This window comes from Rhinolophus sinicus, chromosome 16 (assembly GCF_057876585.1).
Source record: "Rhinolophus sinicus isolate RSI-liver-muscle chromosome 16, RSI-T2T, whole genome shotgun sequence".
Taxonomy (NCBI): Eukaryota; Metazoa; Chordata; class Mammalia; order Chiroptera; family Rhinolophidae; genus Rhinolophus; species Rhinolophus sinicus.
This window is the reverse complement of record NC_142516.1, coordinates 20551257-20566182: the sequence shown is the minus strand read 5'-3', so window position 1 is coordinate 20566182 and position 14926 is coordinate 20551257. Positions and strand designations below refer to the sequence as shown.

General features: G+C 35.9%; 1 protein-coding gene across 4 annotated transcripts in view; it reads left to right on the top strand.

Annotated features, from left to right (window-relative positions):
* MUSK (muscle associated receptor tyrosine kinase) overlaps positions 1–14926 on the top strand; it is an 83722-nt gene that overhangs the window by 9120 nt on the left and 59676 nt on the right. For all 4 annotated transcript variants that reach the window (XM_019749523.3, XM_019749520.3, XM_019749519.3 and 1 more), the window contains exons 2-5: positions 2071–2197; positions 2930–3081; positions 5446–5573; positions 6809–6950. In XM_019749523.3, coding sequence (XP_019605082.3) covers positions 2071–2197; positions 2930–3081; positions 5446–5573; positions 6809–6950 — 549 coding nt within the window. The remainder of the gene's footprint in view (positions 1–2070; positions 2198–2929; positions 3082–5445; positions 5574–6808; positions 6951–14926) is intronic.

Sequence of the window (14926 nt, the reverse complement as noted above, 5' to 3'; positions counted from 1 at the left end):
TTTCAACTACTTTCTTTCAACCTTTAAAAAAACTTATACCTTTTATAAAGGCCTCAGAATATAGTCTGGTTCATTTAAGCAATACATCAGTCAGTTTGTTAACCCTGGGGATAGAAAGAGGTCTAAAACATGGTCCCTGACCTAAAGCTCAAGCATTTTATAATTGAGTGTGGGACAAAGATATTAACAGATCACTTTAATAGTGTCTGTGTGGCAAGTGCTATAAGAGTGACATATACAGGACAAACTACGGTTAAGGAAAGGGGCATTTCGCTCTATCTTCCAAGTCAGGGAAACTGGAAGGAGATGATGCTTAAACTGGATTTTAAGAAAATAATAACACTAACAAGGGAAATATGGGCTAAGTGAAACACTCCCAACCACCACTTTCCCTCACTCCCAGCCAATGAGTGTGCCTTTAAATTCACTGAAAAAATAAGATTTGTTAGATAATGGATGCATCTTTTATGGCCAGTTTGTACTAGGTGTTTCATGAGGCTGTCACTGCCTACCCCACATCTAATATATTGTTCACACGGCTTACTTGGCTTTCATATGCACCTTTCATATGAAATGACCATATCATTTATTGTCCAAACCCAGGCATTTTTGGAGCAAAAGCAGCACGATTAATAATTATACTGGGATAGCAGGCATAACTGATTATCACTCCACGCATCTATACCACCTTGTCATCTAGACTGTGGGCTCTCACAAGGCACCGGTATGGTTTACACATCTTTTTGCTTCTAGTCATTACCCCCTAATCCTTCTATCCTCTGCCCCAATCCTAGGTGATCACTAATATATTTCCCGTCTCTATAGATTTGCCTGTTCTGGACATTTCATAACAAAGGAATTGTACAATATGTTGTCTTGTGACTGGCTTCTTTCACTTAGCTTGTTTCCAATCATCCATGTTGTAGCATGGATCGGTACCTCATTTCTTTTTATTGTCAGGTAATATTCCACTGCATGGATAAACTACATTTTGTTTCTCCATTAATTTGTTGGCAGACACTTGAGTTGTTTCCAGTTTTTGGTTATTGTGCATAACACTGCTATTAAAATGGTGTACAAATATCTATTTGAGTCCCTGCTGTCAACTCTTTTAGGTATATACCCAGAAGTGGAATTACTGGATCATATGGTAATTTTATGTTAAAGGTTTTGAAGATCCATTGTACTGTTTTCAGTGGCTGCACTGTTTTACATATCCACCAGCAATGCACCAAGATTCTAATTTCTCCACATCCTCACCATTTGTTGTTATCTTTCTTTTTGATTATAGTCATTCTCGTGGGTGTGAAGTGGTATCTTATTGTGGTTTTGATATGCATTTCCTTAGTGGCTAACGATGTTGAGCATAGTTTCTTGTTCTTGTTGACCTTCATGTTCTTGTTATACCTTCTTTGGAAAAATATCTATTTGGATCTTTTGCTCATTTTTTTATTTGGGTTATTTGCCTTTTTATTATGGAATCTTTTTCTAATCTGCTCATATGCAGATGTGAATTCTCTGTAAGTCTGATGAAACTTAAATTTCAAAGTATCTTATTTGCAGGAGCCCCTTATAAGACTCTCAGTGGACTCTAGCAATGTGTTCATTTGAGCATATATCTTATAGAATATGGGGGAAATTATTTTAAAGCAATTATTAAGATTGTTGTCTCTTTCCATTCTGACTTCCCTTCGGTCATAGTACTTCCCTTCAAGTTGATTGGGATTGGGGTGGCCACAGATATTTTGCATTCATAATTTTATATATTTTTCCTTAAAGAGGGCACCCAAGTTATATAACTTTTGCTTTCACAAAGCCTGAATCTGCCCCTACTCATATATAATAAATTCTAAGTCCTACTCTGCTGAGAGCCCTCTTGTTTGGATTCTCAAATGCCTAGTTTAGGAGCAGAAACAAAATTCTCTCTACAAACTGTTCCTTCCTTTTGGTAACTTTCTGCGATGGGGAAATATAATTCTCACCCAGGTATGTGGTGGTCTCTGACTTCTTACACAGGGTTAGTAAACAGCATCCTAGAATGCTCTCATTTTATTCCTCCTCTCCTGTTAGCTCCTGTCATCACCACTCCTCTTGAAACGGTGGATGCCTTAGTTGAAGAAGTGGCTACTTTCATGTGTGCAGTGGAATCCTATCCCCAGCCTGAAATTTCCTGGACTAGAAATAAAATTCTCATTAAGTAAGTATTCTGCCTTTCTCTGGTAAGAATACCCACTGCCTTGAGATTTAGCTTTGACATAAATGCAACCACATCTCTTGGTAGTACTAAAGTTTACCTTCTAGAACATATAAAATGCAGAATTCCACATTTTACAAAGGTAAGATCTGACTTTCAGTGACATTAAGAGACTTGCCCAAAGCAAAACAGTAATTTAAGTGACATGGGGAAGTCAGGACTATTTGCATTCTATGTATTCCAGAGAACTAGAACTGGGCCTGGCACGTTTTAGGCTTTTAAAAAATATTTGTTTAGTGAATGAAAAAAATACTCAGTTAATAGTTAGTTACATCGATAAATATTTAACTCTTTCTGCTAGTCACATTTCTGTATGTGCATGTTCATTATCTAGCTGTTATTTCCCAGTAATTATGGGGAGTGGACTCATGTATCTTGCTAACAATGCACTTTCCTGAATAAAGTAAACTTTACATTTGTTCTTATCAGTAGGCATCACCTTTGGAAAGCATTTTTGAAGGATTCAACGGTGCTTTGATTATTGGAACCTAGCAAAGTTTAGAATATAATGTTAGCTTTTTATTATTAAATAAGGTTACTCCATTAATCAGAATTCAGTCAAGTTTCCTTTTACCGTTAATCTACTTCCTCCCACTGACATCCGTTCAATCAGTTAATCATAGCCAAAAGTTTGCAGATGAGGCCCTAACCTGCCATTTCCTCTGTGACCTGCAGGCTCTTTGATACCCGGTACAGCATTCGGGAGAACGGGCAGCTCCTCACCATCCTGAGTGTGGAAGACAGTGATGATGGCATTTACTGTTGCATAGCCAACAACGGAGTAGGAGGAGCAGCGGAGAGTTGTGGCGCCCTGCAAGTGAAGATGAGTGAGTGAGAAAGAGAGTCCCGTATTGATTTTAAAGTTGGCTTGCTATACTTTGAAGTAGGCAGTAAATAGAGCCTCGTACATATATGGAGATTCAGCAGCTAGACAAGTTCAAGTTCAAAACACAACCCCTAGGCCGTTAATGTTACACTTTGTATTTCTGCCATCAATCACCATCCTCAAGGCAAGTCTTTGAGTTCTCTAGCCTCTCCATTTTCTTGCCTTTACACAGCTCTGTTTGTTCCACTCTGGCTACTTTCCCTGAGGAACCTCCCTCTTAAATTTTTACTGCATGCCTTTAGAACAGCTTCATTACAATCATACACACCACCACCACTTTTTTTTAAAATCTCTAACCTCTTAACAAACATTTCTCCTATTCTTTTGCCTTATTTCAAGCCTGATTTTCTATTTTCTTGAGTGTCTTTTCAAACTTGAGTGACTTTTCTGCTTAAATGGAGTTTATTCTTTCCCCACTTTACGTCCACATGTCACGGCTGATCTCCCCGCCCTCAATGCTGCATTTAAACCATTATACTGTGCATTCCTGTGCAACATCTTTCCTTCATGAGGACTTATGCCTTCTGACCATGCTCTCCTCTAACTCATCAAATCACCTATTCACTTCTAGGCACTCCCCCAAGTGGCCATCCCAATTGTTAAAATTTTGGAATGTTTCCACACTGTTTGGTAAAGAGCTGCTTCCTGAGACCCCCAAGGTCCCTGCCCCCATCACTATTCCAACTAGTCTAGGACCTTCCTCAGGAGTTCCCTCTCCTAGCTTCCTTATGATCCATCAAATAAGGACTCAATGCTGGCATAGCAGAATACTTCCAGTATCCTGCTTCAGTAAGATAACCAGTTCTGATTCATCAGTGCCCATGGCTCCACCCAACGTATGTTCCCTCAGAGTGGGGAATCCATGGTCCATGGTTCCACATCAAGACTCAATTTATTCTTAGTTTGCTTTATATTCAATTTCCCAAGAGGGGTCTCCTCACCACTCACCCAACAGAGCTATTTCACTGAGAAGATAGGATTTATTTGCTTTCAAGAAAGGGTTCATGCCTAAGACATTATTTGTGACTTAGGTTTGCCACAGGGACCAATTCAGGGAACCCAGTAGAAGGAATGGATAACACTCTCTTTAACCATATCACAGGAATATCAACTCCTAAGCTAAGTTTTTGCCAGCAGTTATAGGATCACCCAACTCACAACTGAGGTGTCTGGTCATTATTTACTGCTATTGATCGGTAGGACCGGTATGCTTTAGATAGCAGGCAACGTGATAAACTGATAACATTTTCTAAAGCCTGTCCCGAATTTTTGCCACAGGGCAGGGCCATACCAACTCGAAATGGCAATAAATACTTAGGTTAAAAATCAACAGACCATGCAGTTTTTGCAAATATCACTTACAACTACCACCAAATCACCCCCCTAACACACATGCACAAACACACAGTTGAAGTAGAAAGAAAAAAATCTGTATTTTAGGCTCTCCTCTGTCAAAGTAACTGATTATGGCACATGACCTGAAAGAAAGAAAATGCATCTATTTATCAGTAGTCTCTTCTGCACAAACAGCCCTCTGTTTTGCATCTGTAACATAAGATTACGAAGGAAATAAATTTAGTTTTTATTATTTTATGAATGTTTCGAGTAGTAAAATAACTGTGTCCTGAACTTGTTGATTCTTCTATATATTAGATTTAATATCTTCTTCCTCTGAGAGTATGATATTAGATAATAAAAATGATCTGACATAAACTGTTTCTTCTGAAAGAATTAATTTAAGAGTGTTTCATTGAATAGTATATTACCTCAGTTTGCTGTGACAGAAGAGCTCTGATTACTAATGTAATATCTGGTTTACTTTCTAGAAGGTAAATCTATCTAATTTTTAATCATCAAATTTAATAGTCAAATTAAGATGAAAACTAAAGGGAAAGTAAGTCATAATTCAGAAATACATAAAAATATAAGCTTAAAAGATTTTTTTCAAGTGTTTCATATCTGTTTCTGTGAATTAAGTAATCTTGGATTGTTATGGAGACAGCTTATTTTAATCACCTTTTTATTAACTACCTTTCAAAGAAAAGAATACTATAACTTCAAACTCCTAATGCTTCATGAATCTGTGTTTTTCAAGATATTAACAAAATAGATATAACCTAAGCTTTTCAAAATGTCTTCTGTTTCATATCCACTAAAAATCTGTCTCAGCACTTGGTGAATTTATAATGTAATATACCTAAACGTACTCTTTACAATGATATTTAGAATTAAATAGAAAGTTAGAAACTCTAAGTTTAATGAAGCCATATTGCCTTTTTAATTTTGAATTTTTATTTTCCTTTAGAACCTAAAATAACTCGTCCTCCCATAAATGTAAAAATAATAGAAGGATTAAAGGCAGTTCTACCATGTACTACAATGGGCAATCCCAAACCATCAGTGTCATGGATTAAGGGAGATAGCGCTCTCAGGGTAAGTGATTATTATGTGAAAACATGTTCTTACCACATATTTGCAAATACAATAATTCTTTGCAAATTCAGTTACACACTTCCAAACTTCAATTATAAGGATTTTTTTTTCATATACAACATTTTAAACAGATTTAAATATTTCTGTTTCCATATATGCAAATTGTAAGGCAGTCTAGTTGGGGCTGGCTATGGAAAAAATGAGATGGGAACCAGTAGTGTTAGGGATGAAAAAGGAGGCAAAGCAAAAGCAAAACTAGAGGCTTTTTTGTTGGTTGGTTTGTTGGTTCATTGGTTGGTTGAACATTTATTTTTTAACACTGACTCTTAGAGATTTAAGAAACAAAAAAGACGGAACCAGGCTTTAGACCTGACAAACAGCTTCCAGGAGGAAAGAGAGAAATAAGGTTTGGAAGAAAAGAGAATACTCTGAAGTGAAGTTAGAACATGAAGAGTAAAGACAAGACTGGTGATCAAACAAACATCTTGACAAATACCTCAATCATAAAGAGTAGTCAAATTCAAAATTTATTGTTCACATACTTATTTTGTACTGCTTTTGTGTCTAATACCTACATAATAGAATCTTCCATGGGAAATACATAGATATTGATATACGTCAACTAATTGAAATAAAGTATACAATCAATTAGCTTTGTTTTATTTAAAATAAAACACATATTGTTAAATATTTACAGTAATCTATTTAATTCTCTGGCTTTCCTTTTGTTATAAATATTGAGGCATTTCCAACAATCAAAGCAAGGATGGGTCTATGTGTGTTACTGCATTTAGAGTCCCAGAAGACTAGGAAAATGTAGTATTTTAACTTCACAAACCAAATTTTGTATTATTTATAGAACTTTTCATTTTTTCAAAGGGCATATATTAGCTTCAGGATACTCTATAGGGTGTGCAGTAAATATGGTAGTAAAAAGCAATGCTTTTAATCAAACAGACTTGGAAGTGACTTTTAGGACATCAGATAAGCCTTGGTGTCATCATATGATGAAATAAAATAAAAATAAACTATATCTTAATGAGATTATTATTAAAATTAATTTAGGTAATCTTGTACTATCTCATTTAATATTGTATGTTATACGTAAGTGCCAAATAAATGTTCAAATGATATTTTTGATGATAAAAGTGATGACAATAACATGATGAAAGATGGCAAATGTGTCCTTGAGAGAACCGTGGACATTTAAAAATGCATGTCCCTATCCCTGGCAGGAAAATTCCCGCATTGCAGTTCTTGAATCTGGGAGTTTAAGGATTCATAATGTGCAAAAGGAAGATGCAGGACATTATCGATGTGTGGCAAAAAACAGCCTCGGGACGGCATATTCCAAATTGGTGAAGCTGGAAGTAGAGGGTAAGGAGCTGCATTCCTTCCCCTAACAGTATTATCAGAGGGCCTCACCTTCTACTGTGAAGGCTGTACTTTAGCTTGCAAAACCAGAGATGTTGGTAGGCCAGTTCCCTCAACTCTTCCAGATACTAGACTATGAGGTCAAGACCATGGCAAGAATAATTGAAAGGAGAAAGAAAATTTCACTAGTAGAACAGGTCATATTCTGTCTATTATCTACAATCACTGGTAATTTTGACCAAAACAGATTAAATTCACTATGATAAGAAAACAGTAGAATACCACCTTAGAACTTCTGCCTGGCTTAGACAATTCTCCCTTGTTTATAAATTTGAAGACACTCATTTGATCTTTTGTGGTATACAGATATGACTTTCAAAAAGATATCAAAGGAAAAAAAATGTTTTTGCATACTGTATTCTATCACAAAGGGTTGAGAAAAGTAAAATAGTGACCCCCAAGCGTACAACGAAAACTGGTCCTAGTTCTATGAGTCACATTGTCAAAATATTTTTTCATTTTTTAAAATGTGCATTTATAGTCAATTAATTCAACAACTACTTGTAAAATGTCTTACCTGAGAAATCAGAATCCAGATAGGGCTAGCTGTTCTGTCTATTTGGTTGTGGGATCCTTCTTGACCTAAAATTACATCACATTTTGCTTAAAAGTAGAAACTACTAGCACGCCTGTGCTAGGTGAATAAACTGGGTACAAAACTCTTCCCAGCTCTTGTGATAAGCCATAGGATTAACCTATTTGGTTTCTCGGCTGTACAATAGTGTTTATTGTGAGTATTCAATGAAATAAAATGTTGATAGAACTTAGCAGCATGTCTGGCCCTTTGTAAATACTCAATAAGTGTTACCTATAAGAATCATCACCTATTTTTCTGCTTTTATCTGATTGATAGAGTAGACTGTCACACACTTACACAATTACATTCTAGTTAAGTTGGGGGAAACTTCTAGGGTTCCCCATAGCTTACTTTGATTCCATCCTATTCTTAAGACAAAATTTATCCTTTACGACATCTCTTCCTTCTCAATTTTACAGTTTTCTATTAGCTCCTTTAAGATTATTTTTTATTTCCTAGCGACATCTTCCTCGCACAGCTTTAATTATCTCATTTTCCATATTTACTTCTACTTGAGGTAACATTTTTATTATGTCATTACATCAACTGTTCATAAAATTCCTATTAGCTCTTCATGGAAAAGAATGTGGTTGGTGGGAATAGTGGCTGTCAGATATAAAAAAAGATGTATTTTCAGCATAGTTTTGCTATAATTTAGTATCTTCTAAATTATCAATGCTATATAAAGCTCAGGCTGCAACAACCAGTTGATATTAATTATTCAGTGAAAAATAAACATACAAACACACTTAGATACACTGAATCTCTGCCTGGATTCAGTGTTTTGTTGAACTATATATGGAATGATACAGAATTAATGTTATCCATTTGTATACAATATCACAAAGATTTTCCTCTTCAGTATATTACTTTCTATATTATAATATATACTACTGATTTTTTAGGTCACTGTCTTCATAGATATTGAAATCACTGGCTCTAGATTTGGCCTAGAGAAAATTATCAAAAAGCTCAATTAATTGCCGTCCAATTACACAGTTTGGTCTTGTCTTGCCATTTAATTTTTGTATCATGCCTATTAGTAAATCTGAATACTCTCTTCTTTCTTCCTAACATTTAAATGGTCATACTCATTACTTTAACAGTTAATAAATGCTAGAGGATTTATTAAACCTGCTAGTATTGAGAGCTCATAATATTTAGTTATTCTAACAGTAGGTAAGATGATCATTTTAACATACAGGTCTATTTCTACCCCATCCTAGACCCTATTCAAATAGCCAATATGCATGAAAATTTGTGACGTGCTTACCACAGTTGTTGGTACATAATAAGCATTTAGTAAATGGCATCAATGATAATTATTACTATTAGAACATAAAAATGACAGCAAATCTGTTTTGGTTCTTGAAGCTCAGAAAGGTTGGCTTCCACTTAAAAAAGTGTTGAGGCATTTCCACAAAATGTAATGTAGACATGACCTATTTAAAAGGAAGGGCCAATTCAACCAACTTGTTCAGAACAAGTGAAAAGCAACTGAGAAGCGCATAGAAGAATCTCAAAAGTGCCAGCACACGCCTGCTAGGTTGGCAATGGTGAGGGTTAAAGATGAATCTGGGCCATAGTCAGCCAGGGAAAATAAGCATTTGTTATGTATTGTGTCAGTGACTCTGCAAATTAGTTTGAGCAAATTAGAATGAGAATGCCATAAGTGCCATCGGATACTGAGCTACACTTATTGCAAATGGGTATGCCAGGAAAAGATAGGACTTTGTTGGCCATTGCTAGCTTCTGATGAGGATAAGCATTGCAGGCCATAGATTTGGTACAGCATGTTTAGTAAATGTTAGGTGCCATAACAAAAATAAAAGAAACACCCTTCAACACAGAAGGCAAGCTGTCTTTTCAGATTGTCATCCTCAGGCTTCTGGATCTCTGGAATGGCCCTGCAAAGATATTCTACCCTTCTGTCTTATCTTACAAGGTTCAGACAGTGTCCTACAAAATAACTGATGGAACTATCTCACTGAAGCATGGTCAAACATGGATGTTTTTCTAAAAGAATAAGCAATGGGATGTCTAACATTTTAAAATGCTAAATGCCTTACATGAATTGTTTTATTTAATTCTCACTAACAGTCTGTGAGGAAGGGTCTATCTTTGTGCCATTTAAGGAAACTGAGGAACAGTGAGGATAACTAACTCAAGGCTGCACAGATAGAGGTGACTCGGAAATTAAGTAATGCTGAATCCTGTCTGTTCTGTTAAAAAACAAGATTATCATATATGACGTTGTCAAGAATAGTGTCAGAGGAGGACTATGGAAGAAACCAGAATTCTGTAAATAGTGGAGAATAGAAAAAATAGAGAGTTGGGTATGGACGAAATTTTCAATAAATTTCGCAGAGAAAAGGGTGGAGTCAAAAAAGTGAGCAGTAGTTGGAGGTATATGTGGCATAGAGGTAGTGTTGTTTTAGAAGATTGAAAGTATTAAAATATAAATGAGAATGAGCCCAGAGAGAAGGAAAATTTGAACATACAAGAGAGAAGGGGAATAATTAAGGGAATATCGGTGGTGTTTGACAAGGCAAAATGGATGTGCATTCAGGGGACAAGTGATGCGATGAACTTTATACAGCGGGTGACCACATGTCCCAGTTTTCCCAGGACATTCTGGCTTACACCTGTTGTCCTGGAATAATTATTAATAGAGTCCCTCTTTTACTTTCAAAAGTAGCCAGGCTTTGATGATAAGTTATTATATGATCACTGTACTTAGACAGGAAGAAGGAACTTCCTCCCTTGTAACAGGAAGAATGGAGAGAGGGATGTATTCCCGTAGAAAGGAATCAATGAGTTTGGTGGATGGAATTTAAGAACGCTCTGTTCTGATGGTCTCTTTTTCCTCTAGGAAGTAGAAAGTAAGATTATCTTCTGAAAACACTTCTGTAAAGGAGGGGAGAGGGATGAGGAGAGGAGAAGGTTTTAAAATAGCCGTGGGGAATGGGAGAGATGACTCACAAGGGAAACCAGGATTCCTGGGTGACATCAAGTAGAGAACAGGACGTGAATATCAAGTGGTGTCAATTTGCCTCGTTGCAGCATTTTTTTCCCCAGCATTGCTCAGCAGTCCAGGTATACATTCAGAAAAAGTAGAAAGCTAAATCCAAAAGCAAGATACAAGCATTGGAGTTTTGCCAGGTATGAAAATAAGGCAAAGGATTTGAGCAGATTGCCAGAGAATGGTCGAAGCAATGAATCACAGAATCTTTATGTGCCAAATACACAAACCTAGGATTAAACACTTATCACTCCAGCATTTTGACAGACAAGATAAGATGAAAATCTTCCAACTATAAACATCCAGAAATGCTGGGTTAGTTGTATAACTCACAAGAATAAAATGTAAATCTCCAGAGGCCAGGAAATGAATAGGAATTTAAAAAACAGAGCAGTAAGCTCACGAGCTGGTTCTGCATTGTCCTGGAGGTAATAAGAGACGTGCCCACCTCTATAACCTAGAATATGGTTTTAAGACTCTTAAGGGACAGGAGGCAAAGTCTTGAATCTCTGTGAAGTGGAGGTTAGCATTGAGGTCCTTGCATAAAGCTGAGAAGCACAGAGATGAAAAGATGGACCAGAAAAATTCCATCCACGGGCACAGAAAGACAACACAGAGGCTTGTCTGTCTCTACCTGAATTCTAGGTGTGAGGGAGGAAGAAATAGGTCTTCTTATGAATGAATATGCAACACATATGACTGTATCTCACGTAAGTTTGATATACTGCCAGCAAAGTCTGGGATTTGCCAGCTGGAGAAATTAACAAAAAACAAAGAAAAATACATTAGGAAAAAGAAAGGCTGTTCTGATAAAAAAAATTAAACATAATTTTAAATGAAAAATATGACTACTATTAAAATTTGATGGCTAAGTAATGGTATATTAGAGATAAAGAGATAATTCATACATTAGAAGTCAGTTCTTCAGAATTTCAAATTCAGTGTGGAGAGACAGGAAAGATGAAATTATATTTAAGAAATAATTAAGGCTATGAACTACAGAAAGAGAGACTAGAGAAAATACAATAGGCTGTACTCAAAATCATGACTGGGAACTTGCCAAAACTGATGAAAAACTTGTCAAGTGCAAGAAGCATACCAAGTCCCAATCAGTAAAAATAAAAAGAAGATATATAAATTGTTTCACACCCAGATGCATCATAATGAATACCAAAGACAAAATGGTGATCTTAAATTATTAAAGACAGATTACTTATAAAGGACAACAATTAGAACGACAGCAATAGAGAGGGTTTAGGGAAGCCAGCACTTTCAGCTATTCCTATAATTTGGTATAGCCTAGTGGAGGTCTTTTGGGGTATTTTGTTTTTGTTTTTATAAAATCAAACTTTAAATTGTGTATAGATTTGTCTCAGTAATTTATCTAAAGAAAGTATTTACACAAATATATGTTCAAGAATATCAAAAAGTGGGGCTGGCCCGGTGGCTCAGGTGGTTGGAGCTCCGTGCTCCTAACTCCGAAGGCTGCCGGTTCGATTCTCACATGGGCCAGTGGGCTCTCAACCACAAGGTTGCGGTTCAACTCCTCGAGTCCCAGATTGAACATGGCACCTTGAGCTGAGCTGCTGCTGAGCTCTCAGATGACTCAGTTGGTTGGAGCGTTTCCTCTCAACCACAAGGTTGCTGGTTGGACTCCCACAAGGGATAGTGGGCTGCGCCCCCTGCAACTAGAAAACGGCAACTGGACCTGGAGCTGAGCTGCACCCTCCACAACTAAGATTGAAAGGACAACAACTTGACTTGGAAAAAAGGCCTGGAAGTACACACTATTCCCCAATAAAGTCCTGTTAAAATCTTTAAAATCTTAAAAAAAAAAAGAATATCAAAAAGTTATTTATAATAGTAAAAAATTTTTAAAGAATTTAAACTTGCATCAGTAGGGGACTGAAAAAATATGTGATGAAATTCCATGTGGCCATTAAAAAGAATGAGATCAATCTGTACATACTGACTTCTAAAATTATCCACCACATATGTGACTTGGGTCTGTTTCCCATCTCTGAGCCTCAGTTTCCTTATCTCTAAAATAGGGGCAAAAAAAACCGCACCTACCTATTAGGTTGTTGCAATGATTACATGAATGAATATAGGCACAGTGTAAACACAATATAATTATTTGCTGTTTTATTATTATTTATTTATAAGTATTTACATAGTGCTTACCATGTGCAAGGTAGAGTTCTACTTCTTTAGAAATATTAACTCATTGGAAATATTAATGTGTTCATTAGTGAAAAGTAGTTAAAGAACAGTGTTATGTCAACAAAATGAAAAGGCATCCTAATGATTGGGAGAAGATTTTTACCAATGATACATCTGATAGGGAGTTAACATCCAAAATTTATAAAAAACTTATACAACTCAACACCAAAAAAAACCAGACAATTCAATTAACAAATAGACAAAGGACCTGAATAGACATCTCTCCAACGAGGACATATAGATGGCCAACAGACATATAAAAAGATGTTCAATGTCACTAATCATCAGAGAAATGCAAATTAAAACCACAATGAGTTATCACATTTTGATAGCCTGTCAAAATGGCTATCATCAATAAATCAACAAACAAGGGTTGGTGAGGATGTGGAGAAAAGAAAGCCCTCATGCACTGTTGGTGGGATTGCAAAGTGGTGCAGCCACTATGTAAAACAGTTTGGAGTTTCCTCAGAAAATGAAAAATAGAACTACCTTATGACCCAGCAATTTCCAGTCCTGGGTATTTATCCAAAGAAATCCAAAGCACTAATTTGAAAAGATATATGGACCCCTGTGTTTACTGTAGTACTATTCACAATAGCCAAGATATGGAAACAACCAAAATGCCCATCAGTAGATGACAGAATAAAGAAATTGTGGTACATTTATACAATTGAGTATTACTCTGCCATAAAAAGAATGAAATCTTACCATTTACAACAACATGAATGGCCCTAGAGAGTTATTATGCTAAGTGAAATAAGTCAGACAGAGAAAGACAAATACCATATGATTTTACTTACATGTGGAACCTTAAGAAACAAAATGAACAAATAATCAAAGCACAAACAAACTCATAGATACAGAGAACTGATGGTTGCCAGATGGGAGAGGGGTTAGGGGGCTGGGAGAAAAAGGTGAAGGGATTGAGAAGTACAAATTGGTAGTTACAAAATAGTCACAGGGTTGTAAAGGACGGTATGGGGAATATAGTCAATAATATTGTAAAAACTATGTATAGTGTCAGATAGATACTAGACTTATCTGGGGGATCACTTGATACATTATATAAATATCTAACCACTACCCTATATACCTGAAACTAATATAAAATGATATTGAATGTCAACTATAATTTTTAAAAAATAGTCATAGGGATATAAAGTACAGCATAGGGAATATAGTCAATAATATTGTAATAACTATGTACAGTGTCAGATAGGTAACAGACTTATTGGGGTATCACTTTGTGAGGTATATAAATGTCTAATCACTATGTTGTTTTGTACAGCTGAAACTAATTTAAAAAATTGTAAAAATAAAAAGTTTATAGGCAAAAACAAATAAACAAATAGTGTTATATATTATACATTAGAGTATATATACCAAATTGTTAATAGTCATCATCTCTGCATATAGAATTACACAGGGGTTAACTTCTAACATACACTTTATACAGCTCTATATTTTTTGAGCTTTTTCAAAAGAGACCTTTATAATTAGGAAGAATTAATACATATATTTAGGCTTTGGAAAAAGTTATTTTTTCCAAACATATCACTTTTGATAAAAGTGACATCAACATTTCTGTTCACTATTTTGATATATATTTTTACTGTTCTGTTGCTCCATTCTGTTCTAGAACAACTGAGGGATAGGAAAAATTTGTCAAAGGCAATTAATCCCTATGTTGATTAAATATTCACAACATTTGGCTATTGGCTGAAGAATTAAGGTTGAAGGTGAGGTCCTGGTGAACAGAATATGGAACATGCCATTTCCTTAGGGAAGGAATCAATCCATAAAAAAAGTAAGCTTGAGGCCTGCAAGAATAAGTAAGGGAGCCACCACGATGGAGTGGGAAGTGAAAAGATTCAGAGATCCAAAGCTACTGGTGGGTTCTCTCCCCCACGAGACTCGCCTGTCTCACTTATGGGCAGAAACCTGGAATTTATGATTTCATAATGACTCAGAAGATCCAACACTAAAATTCAATTTGGATTCTGATTTCTCGGTGAACATTTTCTACACTTGATTGGGTGTTATCATAAAGCAAAATAAAGGTAAGTTTCCACAGAAAAGTGAAGTACTACTAGGTGA